This window comes from Manacus vitellinus, unplaced genomic scaffold (genome assembly GCF_001715985.3).
Source record: "Manacus vitellinus isolate BGI_N305 unplaced genomic scaffold, ASM171598v3 scaffold_65_pilon, whole genome shotgun sequence".
Lineage (NCBI taxonomy): Eukaryota > Metazoa > Chordata > Aves > Passeriformes > Pipridae > Manacus > Manacus vitellinus.
Genome location: NW_021940724.1, coordinates 1,571,512 through 1,591,744, shown reverse-complemented (window position 1 = coordinate 1,591,744; position 20,233 = coordinate 1,571,512). Strand labels below are relative to the sequence as shown.

Below are 20,233 nucleotides of genomic sequence, written 5' to 3'. Positions count from 1 at the left end.
AGGAGTGAGTTGGGATGAAATGCAGAAATAAGGATGAGCTCCCTCTCCCTTCCCTCCGTGAGCCTGAAGGCACCCACAGCTCAAACAAGTGCTCTGGCCGTGGTGGGGCTGCCCTCACCCGCATCAACCCAGCATCCCACCCCTCTGAGTCATCTGTTTTATAAATTAAGTTTTGCACCACTATCACACTTCCTCCTGCATGGGAAAAATACCAGTTTTTCCATGGCTGACTACCATGAAGGTCTGGGTTGGTTTTGCTCCTGCTGGTTCAGTGTCTTCCCATGTAACATCTGCAGAGCAGAAGGTTGTGGCTCTGGAGCACAAGCCCTGCCCACCCCCTTCTCACTCAGCCAAGAAACATTTTACATAAGAATGTTTATTGACAGAAATACATGATGCTTTCAAAATATATTTGTAGGAAAATGCAAGAATAATCTCTACAATCCAGTTCCTCAGTAAATTCCAGTGTAAATCAGACTCCTGTCCCCGTGAGAGATGCTGCTACACAGTACATAAGAGCTCTAGGATATGTGCAAGGTTCAACAGGTAGCCACCTTGGGAATTAGATTTTCCTTCTCCAGTCCCTTATGAATTATGACTTCTGCGTGTCTTCTGTAGGCAACAGTCACAGTTTCAACCTCATCAGTTGGGTCATGGCACTGAGAGCGGGAGATAAAATGGTCCTAAAGTATTTACACGTTCCTTGTGAATCTGAAAATAGAAAAGTCTCTTGCAAGGACCTCTGAGCTGCTTGTAAAACTCTCTCCCAAAGGTAAGAGCAATAATCTCTTTGTACAATGTGTCGGATGTTAAAGCTGTTCTGGGGGAGAGAAGAGGAGCGTGGGGAAGGGAGGAGGGGCAGGGAGGGAGGAAATGCCTTTATTTATTATTTTTGGTCTAACAATTATGGCTACAGCTACAAAGGGAAGGGTTAAGGCCAAAGATGCTCATTGCTGCATTTCCTACCTGATTTTTTTTTTTTTTGTTTTCCAAAAAGAATGTTCTCAACATAAAAAAAAAAAAAAAAAAGTACTGTTTTCTTTTCCTGTGGAAATAGTTCTTTAAATAGGGGAAGGAAAATCTACTATAAAATATTAGTGGTTTAAAAATATGGTGTCTGGAAAAATAAATAAATGTACAATTCCTATTCAAATATAAATCACTATAAGCACTTGCTGAGCAGTTCAGTGGTCTCTGCTCGGAAAGATTTAAGGTTGTTTGATCTCAAGCCTTTGTAGGGTTCTCCTGGAAAGTCTTTGGACCTGATTCATTAAAGCACTTCGGCATCTCTTTGCTGGGAAGGGGGAATCTTTAGGCACATGCCAAAGCCCGACTGCCTGGAGATGCCCTGCCAGGGGTGTCCCCATGGAACACCAGCCCCTGCGACCACAGCGGTGCTGCTGCCCCGTGTTTTTGCTGTGTTTGTTGCCTGGGAGGGACAGAAAGGTGAGGTCACCGACCTGCTGCTCGTCTCTCAGGGCAACTGGGAAGCCAAGACACTCATGGAAGCTGTTGTGGATACCCAGACGGGTTCTCTGAGCCTTGTGGCCACGTTACTGAGCTGAGCTTTATGCTGCCAGAGCAGGGACAAAGCTGTGGCGCAGGGTTACCTGGGCGAGAGGTGTTTTCCTGCTTCCTGTCAAATTCTGATGCCCTACCAGGCTGGCCTTTAGCTTTTCCTTTCTTTTCTTTTTTTTTTTTTTTTTTTTTTTTTTTTTTGGTATTTATTTTAGCTTTTATTTCCCCTCCCCTCCAAAATGACTTCCCCATAGTGCAGTGCACGGGTAAGTGAGGTGTGCAGGATACATCGCTAATGAATAGCAGGAATATTTACATACAAAAATAGAAAGGTTTTGAACACTTCAGACTCTGCCCTTCAGTGCAGGGGAGAAGGGGGAAGAGCCTCTTGTATCTTCTGCCTGTCCTGGGGCTGAGAGAACCACCCCGACCCTCTGCTTCCTGAGTACTCCCAAGGACCAACTCGACCTGATTTCTCCAAGCTTTCCATTGCTTGGCTGTGCTTTTCCCCTCATTCAGGGCAGCCATGGGAGTGGATCCCAGTTGTGTTGACTTGGTGGCAGAGCCCAAAGGAAATCTCCCTGTTGTGCACATGATGAGTGCACAGTTGATGGCAAATGGGAGAGGGAGAGCAGTGCTTGGACACTGCTCTTCTCTGCAGCTCCTCTGGTTTGCAGGGGGCTTGGGACAACCACCATCCTCCTGGTGGGAGGTGTGCTCACCCAGGTGACCTTCTGGTCCTCTCCTCTCTTTCCTGTGTGCTGGAGGATGGGTCCCTGACTCTGCCAGTGCTGAGCTGCTTCACTGGCACCAGTGCAAAGGTGTGAAACTCTCCCCATCCTTTTAGAGCCACTCAGGAGCTTCTGGGAAACAGAAAACCAGAAACAGCCTCAGTCCAGCCATGGGTTTCTTTTCCCCTCTGTAGACTTCAGCAGAGGGAGACCTGGATGACAAACCAAGGGCTGCAGGATGAAGCTCAGTCCCAGCCTTGCTGCTGTGCTGGAAGTTGCTTTGCAGGTCTCTGTTAGTTTACTGGCTTGTGAGGAAGAGCTTCAGAGCTTGGGCTGAGCTTACAATCCTCAAGAGGAGGAAACACCAAGGGCTGTACAGGTGGAAAACCCTGAATGCCACCAGGCTGCCTGGCTCGTGTTTCTTCTGCTCCTTTACCTCTTCTGCTGCTCAGGCAGGAAAACATGAGCACAAAAATCACAAACCACGGTGGGGCACATCACCCATAGGCTCGTGCAGGATGGATGAAGGCCGTGAGGTGCTGCTGCATAATTCCTGGAAGGTAACTGATCATTGTGTAGGGAAATGCAGCACCAGAGATGGCCTCCTGCACCACAAAACCCCCAACATTATGCCTGGCATCGCTCTTGATCTCCACACCCTTCCCAAGAAGGATGAACTCAAGGAATTACTCCTTTTCCTCTCCTTCCCTATCTCATCCCATCAATACAAGAAGCTGCTGCACCTCTCTTGGTTTCCACGTGGGTGTAGGATCTGTTCCACAGCCCTGGGTGACAGGGCTGAGCATCACTTGGCACTGCTGCATCCCTCCCATCCTGCTGGATCCGGATGCATCCACCTGCCCACGGCACAGCGAGGGGCTCTTGTGCGTTTTAGCCGGCGATTTCTGGGAAAAGGATGGAAACTGGATTCAAAAAGAACAGGCTTTTCCAGCTTTTTCCACTCCATACCTGGGTGCTGGGGAGGGCGGAGTGATGACTAAACAGAGGGGTTTTTTGAGCTGTAGTTGCCAGCTGCTGGTTTGCTGTTGGATTTGCTCCCTCTCCCATCCTACTTGCTTTGTTTCTCTTCAGTTTTGAGTCACTTGGTAGCTGGAGGATGCAGTTGGCATGGTTGGATGTGGGATGGGAGGAGACACCAGCAGCTCTTCAGGAGCAAAGCCCCCCTGTTTGCCCATGGCTGTTCAGTTCTGGTGTGGTAGGTGGGTGGGGGGTGGAGGATGCTTGTCTTGATGTGGCCACCAAAGTGTCTTGACTTGATGTGCCCCAGAGGTGTCTTATGCCCCTTCCTCTTCCGTCCTGCAACCCACGTGGTGGCACAAGGGGCCATGATTAGTTCATTAAGGAATTTTCTGGGTTTTTTTAGGGGGGGGAGAATTTTGCCTTATTTTGGAGCTGTGTGTGCGTGTGTAGAAGGATTAAGGGGATTTTTGGGGGGAGTGGTGGTCGTTTTTTGCTTGATCGTGTTCTGCACCCTATAAATGCGTGTCCTCCTCTTCCTCCAGGTCCTCCTTCATGAGGGTGTCGAGAGGAACGATCCAGCTGTCCCCCAGCTCACCGTTGAGGTTCACCTTCTTCTCCTGCATTTCGGAGGAGGTCTCCATCACCTCCAGCGTGGGGTTGTCATGGTAGCCATTCTCCATGGTCTGCAGCTCCTCGGTCAGGCGCTGCTACGAGAAAAGAAAACCCATAAACCCCGCTGGAAAACACCTTGGCCACACTGTGAGTGTCACCTTGAGGCTGTCACCCCCCAGGCAGCTGTGGCAGCTGCCCCTGTAGATTTATATAACTACATATAGGGACTTTCACAGTGAGGTTGAGGCTGGGGGGCAGCGAGGGGATAGCATGGAGCTGGCAAGAGAGAGACTCTGCTAATGATGGGAGGGAGGAAAGAGCAGCCAGAGACATGTGGAAAACCTCCAGGAGCAGCTGCCAGCTTCAGCTTGGTCCACTCAGGACCTTGGAAAGAGGTTGAGTGTTGCTGCCTTGCCCCAACCCTGCATCCCAACTCCTGCCTGCCTAACTCAACTCCGCTCTTCCCCTCCCCTTTCTCCCACCCTGTCCCTTTTTAGCTGTTTTATTATTATTCTCCTCCTTGACCCAGGGGCAGCTCCTACCTTGCAGAAGCTGCTGGCTCTTGCCCCTCCCTAAGCATCATCCCTCCTTATCCTGGAGCTCAGTGGAAACCAAGGAGGGAATGATGGAATCAAGTACTTGATCACCCTGGTCCTTTGATGTGCTTCAGGCTCCAACTCAGCCCTTCATCCCCTGGCAGACCCCCAGCCTATCCTAATTTTGCATCTACTTGGGCTCCTTCATCCTTGTCCTTCCCTAGAGGGATTCAGTGGGGAACTGCAGTCCTTGGTCAGCCCTTTTTGGGACAGCAGGGCTCTTAGTGGGTCCTTCATCCCCATCCTTCCCTGGAAGGATTCAGTGGGGAACTGCAATCCTTGGTGAGCCCTTTCTGGGGAATGTAAAGCTCTCAGTGGGCACCCCTGTTAAAATCTGCCTCGATTTACAGCTTGATCTATTACAGTGCTCCTAGTAAATGTCAGGAGACAGGCGTGGGAGGGAATCCATGGAGAAGGAAAGGGATGATGAAGGAAAACTGCAGGGCTTGGTGCTGGCAGAGGGGCTGCAGAGGCGCTGCTGGGGGTCCCCTGGGTCGCTCACGGCAGGGGAGATGTGGGCAGGGACAGTGGGGTGGAAAGCAGAGAACACACCTGGGCTCTCCCAGGGGCTGCTTCCCTGTGGGATTGCTGGTCCAACCCCCAGAATGACGGATGGATGCTCGGGCAGCGCTTTCTCCCGCCGTGGCAAGGCACCCCCTGGCCATGCAGCAAGGGGAAGGGGGATTTTAAGCTGGGCTTTAGTAGGCTTTTAGTCCTGTTAAAAGCTACTGGACCCTACCAAGCGCCGGAGGTGAGAGCTGGGGGTGTTATGGATGCAGCTCCCGCCCCTCCGACCCCTGTGTTGGAACTCACATTAAAGATCAGGGCCACATGTCCATCATCAAACCCGGGGAGATCAGGGTGGATGTGCTGGGTATTTCCAAGGGAAAACAACGGAGGGGGGAAGGGAGGGAGGGGAGGGAAGGGTTGGAGAAAAAAAAAAAGTAAAATAAAAAAAAAAACTTTCAAATCATTTTTGGAAACGAAGCAGGAGGAAAACAAAATAAACCACCCAAAAACAAAGCCAGGAAGGAGAAATGTGTTTGATTTTCAGAACTTGCATCCCTTGCTTTGGTGGTGCTGCTTTACCCGGTGCCTGGTGGGAATTTACCTCAGGAACATCCAGCTGGGACTGGTACCTGTTCCTCTGCACCAGGATATTTGAGGGACACGCATTCCCATCGCTAAAAATACCCTCTTTCTACCTGTTTTTTGAGCAATATGAGGCAAGAGTTGTTATACTGCTCCCTGTCTGTGCTGGGATATTTTTCATCCCAGTCAGGGAGATTTCATCCAAGGGATGATGAAAACCCAAGGGGACCACACTGCAGGTCAAGCATCTGTTGAGGTCCTGCATCCTCCCCCATTTTTTTCCCAAAAAATCAAGCCTTGTAAATACAGGTAATTCTGATGCTGGTGTTGGTTTGCTCTTTCCTGCCTCCTATGCTCACCTCCTTTACACTGCAAGTATCTAAAGCAAAGGTTGCCTTATCCCTGTGGGGCAAAGACTGGGATCCCTGGGGAAGGATGAACTGGTTTTGGGGGAAATGACTTGAAGTAGGATGCAGGGGTTTGCTTCTTCATTGAGAGGGTGGTTTACCCTGATTACATAATTTGATTTTATCCTTTTTTTTTTTTCCCCTCCCTTTCTGTTTCTCTCTGTTCTGGAGCTGAATCCTCAGCAAGAGCAACTGGGAGCAATGAAAACCCTGGTGCCGGTGCCACAGGGTGTGGGAATGGCCAGTCCTTGCAGGTGGATGCTGCACTAAAATCACCCAAAATTGCTTCCTGAGATAAAAATTACATTATTTTCGTTTTCCATGTCCTGTTCTTCCTTAAATCCTGCTGCTGCTGCTCTGAGGTTTGGCCCTGGCCCAGCTCTTACAAAGGCTGAGCTGTGCAGGGTCGATGCCCTCCTGTGGATGTTCTCCTTCCTCCCTCCCCCCCTGCACACAGCCTCGGGCTCCCTGGCATCCCTGGGAAGGCATCGAGGTGATTCTGGGCACCCACTACTCATAAAAGTATTTCAAGAATTTTTTTTTGGGGGGTATAGGTGGTTTTGGAGGGGGGTTTTGGGTTGAGAAAGCCTTTCTTGTCAAAATTATGACCCAAGGGTGCTGGTGACCCAGCTGTGCTGTGCCCTGGGTGGCAGCAGGGATGAGTGCCCGGCCTCTCCTATTCCTGCTTTTCATCCTGGCTGCTTTCCTCCCCCAAAGAAGCAGCTCTTGCCCCTCAGGAGCACCCACAGCACTTGGGCAACCCTTGAGCGAGGGTGGTGCCCACTGGGCGAGCCAGGATGTCTCCACCAGCGGAGACGGCGACCCTGGTGATCCTCCATCTCCTGAGGGGGATGAAAAGGTCTCGGGATACCCGTCCCACCCCCTGCCACCTCACCTGGTCCTTCTTCTGGGAGAAGCGCTGGTGGCAGCAGCCGTAGATGGCGGCGATGAGCAGCAGGGAGCCGGCCAGGGTGACGATGGTGATGATCAGGGGGGTGCTGAACTCGTCGATTATCGCCTCCCTCTCCGTTTTGTCGTTGGTGACGTTGGCGATGCCGATGCCCAGCTGCCACACAAGGGACAGGTCAGGCCCCGGAGCCACCCACCCACTGATGCACCTCAGGGCACACCTGCCCTGGGGAAGCTGTGCTGTGAGCAGGGACCCACTTACCTGCTCTAACTTGTCCTTCCTCTCCAGCTCCTCGAGGATGTTTTCAGGGTGCAAAGGGACTGGGGGAAGAAAGAGGCTGCAGTGAGCACAAGGCGGCGGGGGGGCAAGGTCGTGCCACCATCCTCTGCTCTGTGGGGTGATCCTCTTTCTGGAGATGTGTGGGCATGAAGCCAACCCTTTTAGGTGCTTCACAGCCAGACAAGGAGCCAGGATCTCTTGGAAGGGGGACAACCCTCAGTCCCCACCATCCCCCAGCCCCAGGGGGTTGGGGGCATCTCCAGTGGGTGATTTATGAGAGAGGCCAACGAGGAGCTGTTACCAGCTCCTTCAGGCCATGCCAGAGCAGTGCAGGATTAGTCCCCAGTGCCTGGCTGCCTTGCCTTAGGTCAGATGCTGGAGGCTGGACTCCCCACCTAATGCATGGTTAGGTTACCCTGATGATGAGGAAGGGGGGGAAGGAGCTCAGGCCTTCCTCGCCTTCGTGTTACAGCAGCAGGATGTCTCCTTCTGCCTGGCACCCTAGTCCTAAAGCAACATTTGGGCATCCCAGGGCTGAGATGGATTTCCCCAAAGGGCTGTGACATGGGCAAGAAACTCCCCTCTGTGGTCCCTTAGGGAAGGATTTGAACTGGGCACTGGATTTTAACCACTTGGGAGGAATTTTTCATCCTGGAGGCTGGTTTCCCACCTTTAGGCATCGTGGATGGGAGAGGGATCTGGTGCCTTCCTTGGAGAGAAAAGCTCATTTCTGGAGTCTTCTGAGCCAATGGGATGGGGCAGCCCAAGGAACAGAGCCCCTTGGCCAAGCCCCACCAGACCTGAGGGTTCTGCCAAACCTCCACCTGCATCCCCGTGCCAGGGTCCCCAGTGCCAGTCCCATCCTGTCCCACTCCGGGCAGGAGGGCAGGGTCATACTCACGGTGCAGGACCACCTGCACGTCCCAGCGCTGGGACTGTGGCTCGTGGGACAGCAGTGTCACCGTGCAGCTCTCCCTGCTGGCGTCGAACGTGTGCCGGCCCGTCGAGCACAAGCTCTCGAAGAAGGAGATGTTGGCGCTCGCCGTCCTCCACTCAGCCTGTGGGGACAACGAGGGTCAGCACTGTCCCCCCACCCAGGGACTGCCCAGGAACACCTCACCCCTTCAACAGCAATGGGAGATGTCCCATCTTCTAAGAATGACCCCTCCAAGGGAAGACTGGACGTGGCACTCGGTGCCACGGTCTAGTCGACACGGCGGTGTTCGGTCACAGGTTGGACTCGGTTACCTCAGAGGTCTTTTCCAACCAAATTCCCTCAGTGATTCTGTGATCTTCCCTCATCCCTTTGCACTGCCCGGCTGCTGCCGGCCCTCCCAGGGAACAGGAAAAGTTTAAAAGTAGTTTCTTTACAAGAAGCCGAGCTCTTGGCCGCAGTTCCTCACCGGGGCCCTGCACCAGCCTTATCTGTGAGCTGCAGCCTTCGGCATTACAGGAATAGCAGGTCCCTGAGGGAAGCAGGGCGGGGGGGCTGGGGAGGCTGAGGGGCCACAGTGGCAGCAGGGCAGGGCTGTGCAGCCCCACTGTTCCCCCACAGGCACCTTCAGCCTTTCTGCCGCCTGCATTTCTACCAACACGGGTCCCTGTCCTTAGAGCTTCCTGACTTCTCCATGGGGAAGAGCAAGAGACTGTTTTGCTTTTGGATAGAATTATAAAATGGATCACTGAATGGTTTGGGTTGGAAGGGACTTTAAAAAAATCATTTAGTTCCACGCCCTTGCCACGGGCAGGGACATTTTTTGCTAGACCAAGTGTCTCCAAGTCCCATCCAAACAGGCATTGGACACTTCCAGGGATGGAGCATCCACAGCTTCTCTGGGCAAGCAGGAGTGTCCCTAGGGGGAGTAGCCTGGTCAGCACTGGAGGAGTGGTAAAGGGGTAGGTGGAGCCCATGGTCCCTCTGAGATATTCCTGAGGCTTTCTGTATCTGCTCAGCACTATGTAGCAACTGGGAGCTCACTAGAGACCATCACCCTCCTTCATGCACAGATCCCAAAGCGTGGATGTGGCACTAAAGGACATGGTTTAGTGGTGGGTTTGACAGTGTTGGGTTAGTGGTTGGACTCAGTGATCTTGGAGGGCTTTTCCAGCCTTAATGATTCTATGATTCCATGCACAGACCTGGCCTCCACAGGTCCTATATGGAACATGCTGCATATACAGCTCCTTTGTGCACAGGTGCTCGTGCACAGGGGCTTGCCTGCAGAGTCCTGTGTGTAAAACTCCTCAATCCATGCTGAAACGAGGTGGCTGGATGGGAAAGGCTCTGCTCCTGCCAGCTCCATTCCCCCAAAACCTTCCCCTCCCTCTCCAACACCGCCGGCGGCCGGCAGCATCCCCCCCCCCAAACCCTCCCCCCCCCTCCCCAACCCCGCCGGCGGCCGGCAGCATCCCGCCTGCTGCACCACAAGGATGGGAGCTGCCCGGCCGAGGAAGGCACCTAATCTCACCCCATCTTATCTAAATATTTGGGAAGCAGTCAGTGGAGACAGGATGCACTTGCCGGGGCGGAAGGCCGGCCCCGGGTACAGTGCGAGGGTGAGCTCAGCACTCGCTGTCCCCGGGAACCTCGCCTGTCCTTTCGCTTCGCACCGGGAGAAACCTCCCTCGGGCCTCTCGGGAGCTGTGCCATCCCGGGTGCGTTCCTGGGAAAAGAGCTGCACGGGAAACCTGCCCCCGGGGCAGCAAGACGAGGTGGCATTCCCTAGAAAGCTGGTTCCCAACAGGACAGGGAGGAGGGGGCTGTGGCTTGGTCGTGGCGGTGGTTTTATCACGTCTGGACGCTGGGTGTTGCTCCTACGCCTGGAATGTCCTGAGGTTTATCAATCCCTGGCTGTGCGGCGCTTTCTGCTCGGCTGAGGCAGGGAAAGCCTCTGCTGCCTCCCTGCATCCTCCTTCCCCCGCAGCTCTGCATTCCCCCAGCCCTTAATAACCCACTTCTCTCACTACCACTCTGTGGGGGGAAAAAAAAAGCTTTTAAAGTGTTTTTTTCTTGGGTGGGAAAGGAAATTGGATGCGAGGCTAAAACGCAACTGAGCACCAAAACCACTTCACTGCCGGCTGGTGAGCAGCGCCCAAACCCCCTCCGAGGCTGAACTGGAGGGACTGACCCTTTCCAGGCTTGAAGAGGGGCAGGGTAAGGCCGCTGAGCCGGCAGGGATGCCCTGGCAGCTCTCCCCTCCCCACTCGCATTCCTTGGCCGGAGTTGAGAGGCGCTGCCGAGCAGCTCGGATCCGGTTCCCACACTGGCGGGGACCTAAAACCAACATCCCCGAATGAGGTAACAGCACTTGAGTCAACAAACCAGCCCCGCCAGCTGGACAGGGCGAGGGGGACCACGACCCTCCTCGGTCAGGGGGTCCCTCCACCTGCTCCGGGCAATGTCCTGCTGTGCCCAGACTGGTGGGTGTCACACAGAAATTCCCCCAGTAAAGGTCAGGTGTTCCTGCTGTTGCTTTTGCAATCCCCACTGCAGCAAGTTGTCCCAAGCATCCACCGGCTCAGCTCCCTGGGCACATCCACAACCCGGTGGATGTGTCCCCCGGTGGGGGACACGATGGAGGAGGACCAGTGACTCCCTGGGAAGTGGCCACAGGGTCATGTGGCACAACCATAGCTCGGGCTGCACCAGCCACCTCTGACATCATCACCTCTTGCTTCACCTGACTCATTTTGGGGCTGGGATGAGGAGCAGAACACCCATCTGTACATCCACCCATCCGTACATCCATCTCTTCCAAGGAGGGAGTTACTCAAGCAGCCAAGAAAAACCCAACTGAAAATACCTGACAGCCAGTCCTTGGGAAAAGGCATCCTGTGGAATGTGAAGCATCAAGCTAATAAGCCTTATTAAAAAAAACCAAAACATTAAGATCCTGCTCTAATCAAAGGAAGGAGAAGGAGAGGGTGGGGGATACATGGACCAAACTGTTCAGGGCTGGTTCAAAGCATCACCTGAAGAGGAAGGATGCAGGGAACCAACCAGCCCATAAAATATATTTGATCCACAAAGTGGTACCAACTGTACATTTGGCTTTTGTTTATTATTTATAGTTTGAGTTCCTTTTTATTTTTAAATTTACTGGAGAAACTGAGGTGTGATGGGGCGAAACGTCCACAATTCCTGGGTTCAGTCCCAACTGTTTGTTGGGGTCTTTGCATCAATGTTGCTGCCCCACGAGCCCAGCCACGGAGTGAGTGGCTGCACAGTGCCTTCTCCCTTGCCATGTGTGATCTGGACATGTCCCCCACCACTGGTCCCCCACGTTGCCCTCGATGCTCCCCTGGCTTCTTGCTGGATCTGAATTTTCAGCACAACGCCGCCCCAACTCTGGCTCAGGGTTGGAGCCGTTTCTGGAGCCACTTCTCCTTATAGCACACACTTTCCTGTTTTCCCACGGGCTGTGAAACGCAAAGGATTTTTTCACTTTGCTGTCAGGATTTGGCTGGGGACATGTTTACCAGGGCCTACAAAGCAGGGAAGCTGCATAGTGCCATTTCTCTGTTATCTGCTCCGCTGAGGAGGCACAAAACCCGTCGCAATTTTCAGGAATCCGACGAGTGGAAGGTTGATAGGAGTTGTTTTGGCAGCCCAGGAGGGTGGTGCTGTGGGAGGATGCACCCTTGGAGCCTTTCTGTGGCTGTTTTGAGGCATAATTGGCATTTTGTACTAACAGTGATTCGGCTCATTATTAAGCCCAGAGGAATCAAAGGGAAACGGGACGACGGACTCGCTGCTCACCAGCTCCAACACTCCATTGCCCCATGGAGTGGGCACAGAGGAGTGATGGATGAGGCCAAGCTGGGATGTTTGCCCACTCCCTAACTCACCAGTGCTTCCAAAAAACCCTCCAGCAAAGCCATGGGAAGGACAGCGGCTCCATAACTGTACCCACAAGGAAGAGGGAAGCATTAAACACTGGCATGGTCATAACTGATCTCAGGCTCCAAAACTGGGTTTTGTCAATCTCTTTAAATATTTTTTTTCTATATATTCAGTATAAAATTTGGCAAGAAGCTTTCCCAGCATGAAACCTGCAGCCACGTCCAGACACTGCAGGGGGAAAGGGGTGGTCCCAGGAGAAACTGGGGCATCGTGGTAATAAGGTCCCCCCTTGGAATCATCCTCAGCGTTGACAGCAACACTGAGAACACCATCACTTCTCTGGGTGTGTGGGCAAGGAGCACTTTCAACCAGCAGCAGCCCAAGTAGAAAGGTGATGACCATGAGATGGCAGCAGAAGCAGGTGCTTCCCCTCCTCCAGGAGCACCGTGGGTGCTGTCAGGAGGTCCAAGCCCTCTCCAGGGCTGCCAGGCAGGGCCACCACCAAGGCACAGGGAATTTCCAGAGCTGCTGTGGTCAGCAGGAATGACTGTGCTCGTCTCAGCCTGTGTCTCAAGGGGTTTTATGAACAGTGTGGCTTCACTTGGTGAAGAGAGTCATAGGACAAGGGGGAATTGTTTTAAATTAAAAGAGGAGAGATTTAGATTAGATGTTAGTAAGAAATTCTTGGCTGTGAGGTTGGTGAGGCCCTGGCACAGGTTGCCCAGAGAAGTTGTGGCTGCCCCATCCCTGGAAGAGTCCAAGCCCAAGTTGGACAGGGCTTGGAGCAACCCAAGCTAGTGGAAGGTGTCCCTGCCCATGGCACAGCCTGTGACCACATCCCTGAAATGCCAGTTTCCTGATGCTTAGACTGTCAGAAATCAGGGCATTATAATGCCAAAACCCACCCCTGAGCCCCACCCAACAGCTCAGGTGTGTCCTGTCAGGACCTCACCAGCCAAGTGGCGTCTCTTCCTCTTTATCATCAGCCTAAAACTTCATCCTATTTAGAAGTTATCAGTATTTTGCATCTTCCCTAGTACAGGAGACTCATAGTTTTCACAAGAACCACTTTGAAGGTGGATATCCCTCAGGAACACCAGCAGACCCACCAAAAGGGGTCTTGGTGTGCAGACTTGTGTTGGGCTTGCCTGTCCCCAGCGTTGGCACTACATTTTGCTACTCCCTGGTCTTGTACAGGGTCCAAAACAAATGAAATGGAGTTTTTTGCTCTCACTTTAGGGTTCTGTGAGAGCTGATACAGCATCAAGGAGCACAGTGAGTCCCAAACTCCAGGTTCCAGTGCTTCCCAGTTGCTCTGCAGTCGGATGCTGCCCTAACCCAGTGTGAGGTTGCAAGGTCTCACCAACTACACAACAACTCTGGAGCAACACCACAGTCCTTTCTTACCTTTTGGAACAAAATTTCTGCCCCTCAATTAAGGCAAAAAGTTCTCCTGTCAGGATTTGCGTAGGGAAAGATTTACCCTTTAAAATTTCCCATTTAACTTTTTTGTAAGACCTCTGAGGGCTCAGCTGCTCCTTCAGCTTGAGGAAAAAAACCACATGGGCCTCTTCTCCTCCTGCCACATCCCCCACTGGCTGACACTGCTGAACGTGGGTTTGCATTCACCATTTTACATTGGTCACATCTTATTTTGATGAAATTACTCTCATTTCTGAGCATTTTCTCACGTGCTCAGAGCAGCAGCTGATCTCCCCTCACAACTCAGCTGCTAATCCTCCATGGAAGTCCAAAAAGGTGGTACTTACACAGGTTTTGGCTTCTTTCAGATACATGGTGAGCCAGTTGTTTTGCACCTCTACAGGTGCACCTTTAGCATCTTTGCAGATGACCTGGAAAGACAGAAGAAAAGCAACTCTCAATGGCTGGGAAAGGTTGGAAGGACAGTTGGTCCCTGATTTAATTGCCCCAAGCCAGGAGATGTCCCAGCAAAAGCTCTGCTCCATTTTATGGACACGAGACAGGCCCAGGAGCCCTTCACTCAGCCCTTTATATGTGGAAAGGGTTTTCACAGATGACTGACACAACTGTCTGTGGAATGTTTGCTAATGCCCTTCCCAGACCAGGCCTAGGATTTGCAGTATGGGGTAAAGCAGGAATTGCATGGGGAGTAGGAAGATCCATGCCAGCAGACTGTGATGCAGCCCAGCCCCACAAAAGATGATCATCCAGAAACAGGATCCCCTTCCCAGCACTTTGGTTATCCTGAATTGTGTTTTGAGACCCCCCAAATTTCTCAAATCACTTTCTGCTGGTATCATCCACGTGCTGTTTATGCTGAGTTGTGATCTTTGCCCTCTCATCAAGTCCAAGTTCACACCAAGGCAGCTTCTGCTCTCCATAATGCCTCCCTCCTTCCCAAATTTCACTTCTTCCCTGTTCAGCATCCAGACCATAATCTCAGAACCATTGAATCATTTAGGTTGGAAAAGCCTTCTAAGATCATCCAGTCCAACCATTCCCCCAGCACTGCCAAGGCCACCACTAAACCATGTCCCCAAGTGCCACATCCACACGGCTTTTAAATCCCTCCGGGGATGGGGACTCCACCACAGCCCTGGGCAGGGTGTTCCAAAGCCTGACCACCCTTTCAGAGAGAATTTTTTTACCCAATATCCAATCTAAACCTCCCCTTACACAACTTGAGGCCATTTCCTCTCAACCTGTCACTTATTACCTGGAGGGAGTGACCAGCCCCCACATCACTAAAACCTCCTGCCAGGGAGTTGTAGAGAGCAAGAAGGTGCCCCCTGAGCCTTCTTTTCTCCAGGCTGAGCCCCCCCAGCTCCCTCAGCTGCTCCTCATCAGACTTGTGCCCCAGACCCTTCCCCAGCTCCTTTCTCTTCTCTGGACATGCTCCCCTTCACCTCCATCCTCTGTGTCTCTTCACTGGAAAGCTACAGGAGAAAGGGATGGGACTAAATGACCTTTAAAGGTACTCCAGAGTGCCCACCTTCCCACAGGTGTCATTACCTCATTTTGGAAAGAAGTGTTCAGGTGCTGGTGGCCAGGACTGCTGGGCACTGTGTGGTCCCCTGGGGCTGGGGGGGATGGCTGGGCACTGTCAGGGCCCCGGGAGGCACTGGTGGGTTTGGCTGATGTAGGTCCAACATCGTGGCTTCTCTGGTCTGAGTCCTCTACATGCACCAAAAAAAAAAAACAAGCAGGGAGACACTGTTACTGTACAGAGGATACAGCTGACACAGCTCTGGTAGGGATCAGCTGAAAATAAGCTTTCAGCTCTAGCCCTGCCTTGAGGATCATTGTGTCAAAGCTTGGAGAGGCTTTGGGTTGCTCCTTTTAATTTATTTATTTATTTATTTTAGATTAACTTTGATATAGAAAAAATATCATTCCTGACTTTACTTTCTGCTGCTGAAACCCATCAGAGTGTTCTGGAGAGCTGAACCCAAAGTCTGTGATGGCTGTGTGTGGGTAGCTGGGTAATCACCTAAAAAAGAAGCATGGGATGACATTCGTTTCACTTGATCTGGGGTGTCTTCCATGAAGGTTTCCTCAACAGAGGCAGACCTGGCTACCCAAAATCTCCCAACCACCTCCACTGGGAGGGGATGAAGTGCCACAGCCTCTGTTGGCTGCACCTCCATGGAAGAAGTCCAGGGAGACATTTAGAAGTAGTGCCTGGTGCTAAGTGAGACAGCCTGGGGTGTCCTGCCTGCCTGTTACTCCAGGAGGGCACAAGCCCCATGTCTACCACCCTCATGCAGGTGTCTCAGATCTGAGGGACCTCAGATGATTTTGTAAAGGTCTGGAGCATCTTAGAATTATCTGTGCAATGGGAGCAGTGCAAGGAGCATAGCAGCCTCCTGCCTCCCCTGTTCCCTTTGAAGACATGGATCTTCATCCCTGGGTTCCTAATTGAGCCTTAGATGATGACAAAGAGAAATAAAATGGTACAGGATGTTCACAGCCTGTTTGCTTTTGGGACTCCTGCCTCTTCCACAGAAAAGATGAGGGATATTTCTCTCCCAGACACATTCTGAAGGCTCCAGGAGAGAATTAATTCCAAAGCCATCTGTTTCTCTTACATTCCCTCACCTAGTTATTAAATATAAAGGGTTTTTTAGACCTCTTCAGGCTTAATGCTTGAGGTCAAATTTGAATTAACATATTTTCATATATCATCCTTTAATGAAGAGCAGTCCTGTGGAGCAGGAGGGGAATGAAACATCCTTCATGATGATACTCATTTCACCTCCTTATGGCTGCTAAAATGCTCAAAACATGACTTAGGTGAATCCAGTGAAGATGGTCTTGCATTAAGACCTTGGCCCATTCAGTGATGCCAACAGCAGAAGGGGATGGAGATGGTTTTACAGTGGCTTCTTTATTCCAGGTAACTGGAAATTGGTTCAAGAATTACATTCTCCAGGGGAAAATGATGAAGGGCTTCAGTGTCATCACAGCTTTTATTCAGAGACAAATGGGAGCTGAACCCACAATCCCAGCCAAGTGTGGAAGGCTCCATGGAGCTCTCACACTCCCACAGGGTGACTCCTTCCCTGGGAATGCTACCAGAGAAAATGCCAAGGGGGACACTAAACTGTGCCTCAGCAGGGCATTTGTAACTAACATGACTCTGTAAAGCTCCAGAGATCTAAACAAAATATATTAATGGTGTTCAGCAAGATCCTGAACACCACATGGACACTCCTAATGCTGCTTAGACAGAAGTCAGCAGCCAAACCCCTCCCGCAGCAGTGAGGAATGTCCTCCCCAAGTGCTTAGACTCTTTTAGAGGTTGCAGACTCAGAGTTTAGCCACAAAATCTCCTTAGTCATCTAAAGCTCATTTGCTGTGCATGCCCAGACAGCCTTCACTAAGCTGTCAGCTGTACTAGGGGTCTCCTACACTCAACATTCCGGGTGCTGTCAGACTGTTTCACCAGCTCTGCAGTGTCGGTCCCCACCCCTGAACCCATCGCTGCTGGCCCCCGTCTGCTGTCACTGGAGATCGAGTCACTGCAGTTGATGGTGCCCTGGGCACTGCTTAGTCCATCCAAAAGCCACTGTCAGTGCTTTGCCAGTTGATTCTTGCCTTGAGTTTCACTGACTGCATTGACTCGACCTCCGCCGACGGCAACAGGGACCTAAATGCAAGGATGTCACAGAGACAACCAGGCTGGGAAGTCCTAAAACGAGACGAGGTGATGACACCCCGTAATGACAGGATAGACAAAGGGAAAGACCACAAAAGGGCCTCCCAGCACAAGAAATCAAGGTTCTCATCTTCTGGTACCTGCTCCAGGAGTCAGTGTGGTGGCTGCCTCTGGGCTCTTGTGGATGCTGCCAGGTGGTGAAGTCGGAGATGTTTTACTGGTGGGGAGGGGCAGAGATCCACTTAAAGGGGTAACAGAAGGGTTGGTGCTTCCAGGTCTGGTGGAAGAGGCAAGGTCCTGGGCTGGAGAACTGGAAGAAGAATGAGGCTGCTTGGTGACATGTGTAGAAAAAGGGGCATGGTCCTTGGGGCCAAGGGCAGAGCTGCTGCTCAGGACTCCGGTGCTCTCAGTGGTACTGGCCAAATGATCCGGAGGCTGGCCTCCCTGAGCATCTGACCTGGAGGTGGCAGCAGCCCCTACACCTCCTTGGGTGGCTGGAGGGCTGCTCACATGAGTGAGGACAGGGTTTGCAGTAGTGGTGGTCCCCAAGCTTCCCGAACTGACTGTAGGACTGGTCTGCTGCTCGGCAGCAGCAGGGGCTGCAGCAGGGCTGGCTGTGGATGCTCCAGAGCTGGCTGCAGAGCCGGCCTGCTGGGAGCTGGGGGGTGATGTGGTGGGGGCAGGTGTTGGGTTTCCCTGTTTGGTGGTGGTGGTGGCCCCTTGCACTGTGGTAGGCGATGATGCAGGGGTGGATGGGGTGGTTCTCAGAGTGGTTGCAGTGGTGGTGCCTTGAGCAGCGGTGGGTGATGTGGCAGAGGGTGCAGGGGTTGCTGGCTTGGCTGTTGTGGTGGTCGTTTGAACTGTGGTAGGTGACTTAGGTTCGGGTGGTGTGTCTCCTGCACTGCTTGTAGGGGTGGTCACTTGTGCCTTGCTGGTGCCTGTGGTCGTGGTGATGGTGTCACTTCCATCTGGACCTGCAGGAGCTGGATCATCCTCACAGCTGGCACCTGAGGAAAGGTAAAAATGCCAAGATAAACCGTGAACTAAGGAAGCTGCCCTTGGTTCCCACCCAGAACGGGTATTTGTAGAAATAAATGCTGCCCACAAACCCTGAGTCATTCACTCGGGGCTTGCCTCGTGCTCTCTGAACTCATATCAAATTCCACATTCTGGTGTCACTGTGAGGAGGAGACCCGAGGAACCTCCATGACAAACGTACTCAAACTCACAGGACTTCAAAGTGTGAGCAGGAGGACAAGACCTGCTGGTTCCCAGAAGGCAGGTCCCTCTCACATGGCAGGTCCACCACCTTCTATGCAATGCCCTGCAAGTGATTCCCAAAATGAAGCAGATCCAGCCCTTACAAGGGGCCAGCAAGGGATGTGCCGAGTGTGTTTGTCCAACCCTGTTATGAGGGTCTCTCACATCCCTGAAGTGGTGAAGATAAATTAGGTGACACTTAGAATCATAGAATCATTAAGGTTGGAAAAAGACCTCCAAGATCATCGAGTCCAAACAACCACCTCCCATTATCCTACATAAGGAGATCTGTGGTTGGTTTCTGAAAAATACTTTAAGTTCTTAGATGATGAAGCTGTTTCTTAGAGGGATTCAGCTGAAGGACAGCTTTCCTGACAAGAGAGAACCCTCTGACAGCAGAGAGCTCTGCAACATCCCACAGCTCTAAAAGGTGGTACTTTCACTACTAGACCAATATAAAACCTTGGGTCTGTTTTTCTGCTTGTAATCACTGCAGGAGCTCCATCAACTGCTGCAGAGGTAATTTCTCCACGTGGTAACCACCAGCTCTGGGCTCTTGCTCAAATTCACCCCAGGAAAGGTTTGACCAATATTTCACCTCTCAGGAACCGCAGGCTGCACTGAGCCACTTTATCCATGGATCCTGTCTGGAGTCAAGGCAACAACCTGATTTTGAGGGGGAGGGGGTCTTCCATTTGGTGACTGTACAGAAGAATGCTATTTTTTTCCTTCATGAAGCATCTGTACATTATTTCCAGCCCTCCCAAACAGGAGACACACTTCCAAGATCTGATTTGCAGCCTAATGCTGCTCTCCAGAGATGTGCTTCGTTCCTCTGTGCCGGCACAACAGCAAAGGATTTGCTCTCACAGAACCTGCCCATTAGCACTGGTTGTGTGCTAATGTCAAGGGCCTGATGAAAGCTCAAGTTTCTGATGGGAAAAACTTAACCCCACCATGTCAGGGCCTGGTGTGGTGGAGTTATGTTTGAGAAGGACTCGAGGAGTGGGATTTGGGGTGGGGAGGCTGCAACAGATTTGAGGTCCGGTGGAATGGAGAGGAGAGGGTCGGAGAGGAGAGGGTCAGAGAGGGTTGGAGAGGGTTGGAGAGGGTTGGAGAGGGTCAGAGAGGAGAGGAGATTTCAGTTGGAAGGGACCTGTAATGATCTGCTAATACAACTGCCTGACCATTTCAGGAGAATCATAGAATGGTTTGGGTTGAGAGTGACCTTAAGGATTATACAGTTTCAATCTCCTGTTGTGGCAAGGACACCTTCCACTATCTCAGGTTGCTCCAAGATCCATCCAACCTGGCCTTGAACACTTACAGGGATGGGACAGCCACAGCTTCTCTGGGCAACCTGTACCAGGGCCTCACCACCCTCACAGGGAAGAATTTCTTTCTAATACCTCGTCTAATCCTGTCCTCTGTCATTTTAAAGCCATCCCCCCTTGTCCTGTCACTCCATAAAAGTGCAGACCTCCTCCTGAAATACTGTTCCTACTCTTGTTTCCCCATCAGCCTCTGGGAGCAGCCATTCCCATCCCTGGAAACACCATCAAGATGTGAATTTAACTGAAACTAGCAGCATGAATTATTTTAGGAAACACTTGGCTTGTGAGAGAACATTTCCATTATATCTGCAGGAAAAGAGCTTTTGTGGAGATAAGTCATATTTCCTATAGGCTGACCGCTGTCTGCAGGAGAAGGAAAGGTAAGGAAGCAAAACACCGTCACAGGGATCTGACAGATAAACCCCAAGTGCCAAAGACAGGAGGGAGTTTTGATCTACCCACCTCCTCAGTTTTATTATCAACCTGTGTGCCTTGAATCTGAATCCTCAGTGATGGCTGCACCATCACTA

The 20,233-nt window shown here is 51.9% G+C and overlaps 1 protein-coding gene across 1 annotated transcript in view; it reads right to left on the bottom strand.

Annotated features, from left to right (window-relative positions):
* Window positions 1-360: 360 nt before the first annotated feature.
* Window positions 361-20,233, bottom strand: part of PODXL (podocalyxin like) — a 47,142-nt gene continuing 27,269 nt past the window's right edge. Inside the window, exons 2-9 of the mRNA XM_029963949.1 lie at window positions 17,250-18,116; window positions 14,964-15,127; window positions 13,739-13,822; window positions 8,028-8,184; window positions 7,109-7,167; window positions 6,833-7,003; window positions 5,252-5,308; window positions 361-3,934 (exon numbers count right to left, since the gene is read on the bottom strand). Of these exons, the coding sequence (XP_029819809.1) occupies window positions 3,743-3,934; window positions 5,252-5,308; window positions 6,833-7,003; window positions 7,109-7,167; window positions 8,028-8,184; window positions 13,739-13,822; window positions 14,964-15,127; window positions 17,250-18,116 (1,751 nt within the window). The 3' untranslated portion in view covers window positions 361-3,742. The remainder of the gene's footprint in view (window positions 3,935-5,251; window positions 5,309-6,832; window positions 7,004-7,108; window positions 7,168-8,027; window positions 8,185-13,738; window positions 13,823-14,963; window positions 15,128-17,249; window positions 18,117-20,233) is intronic.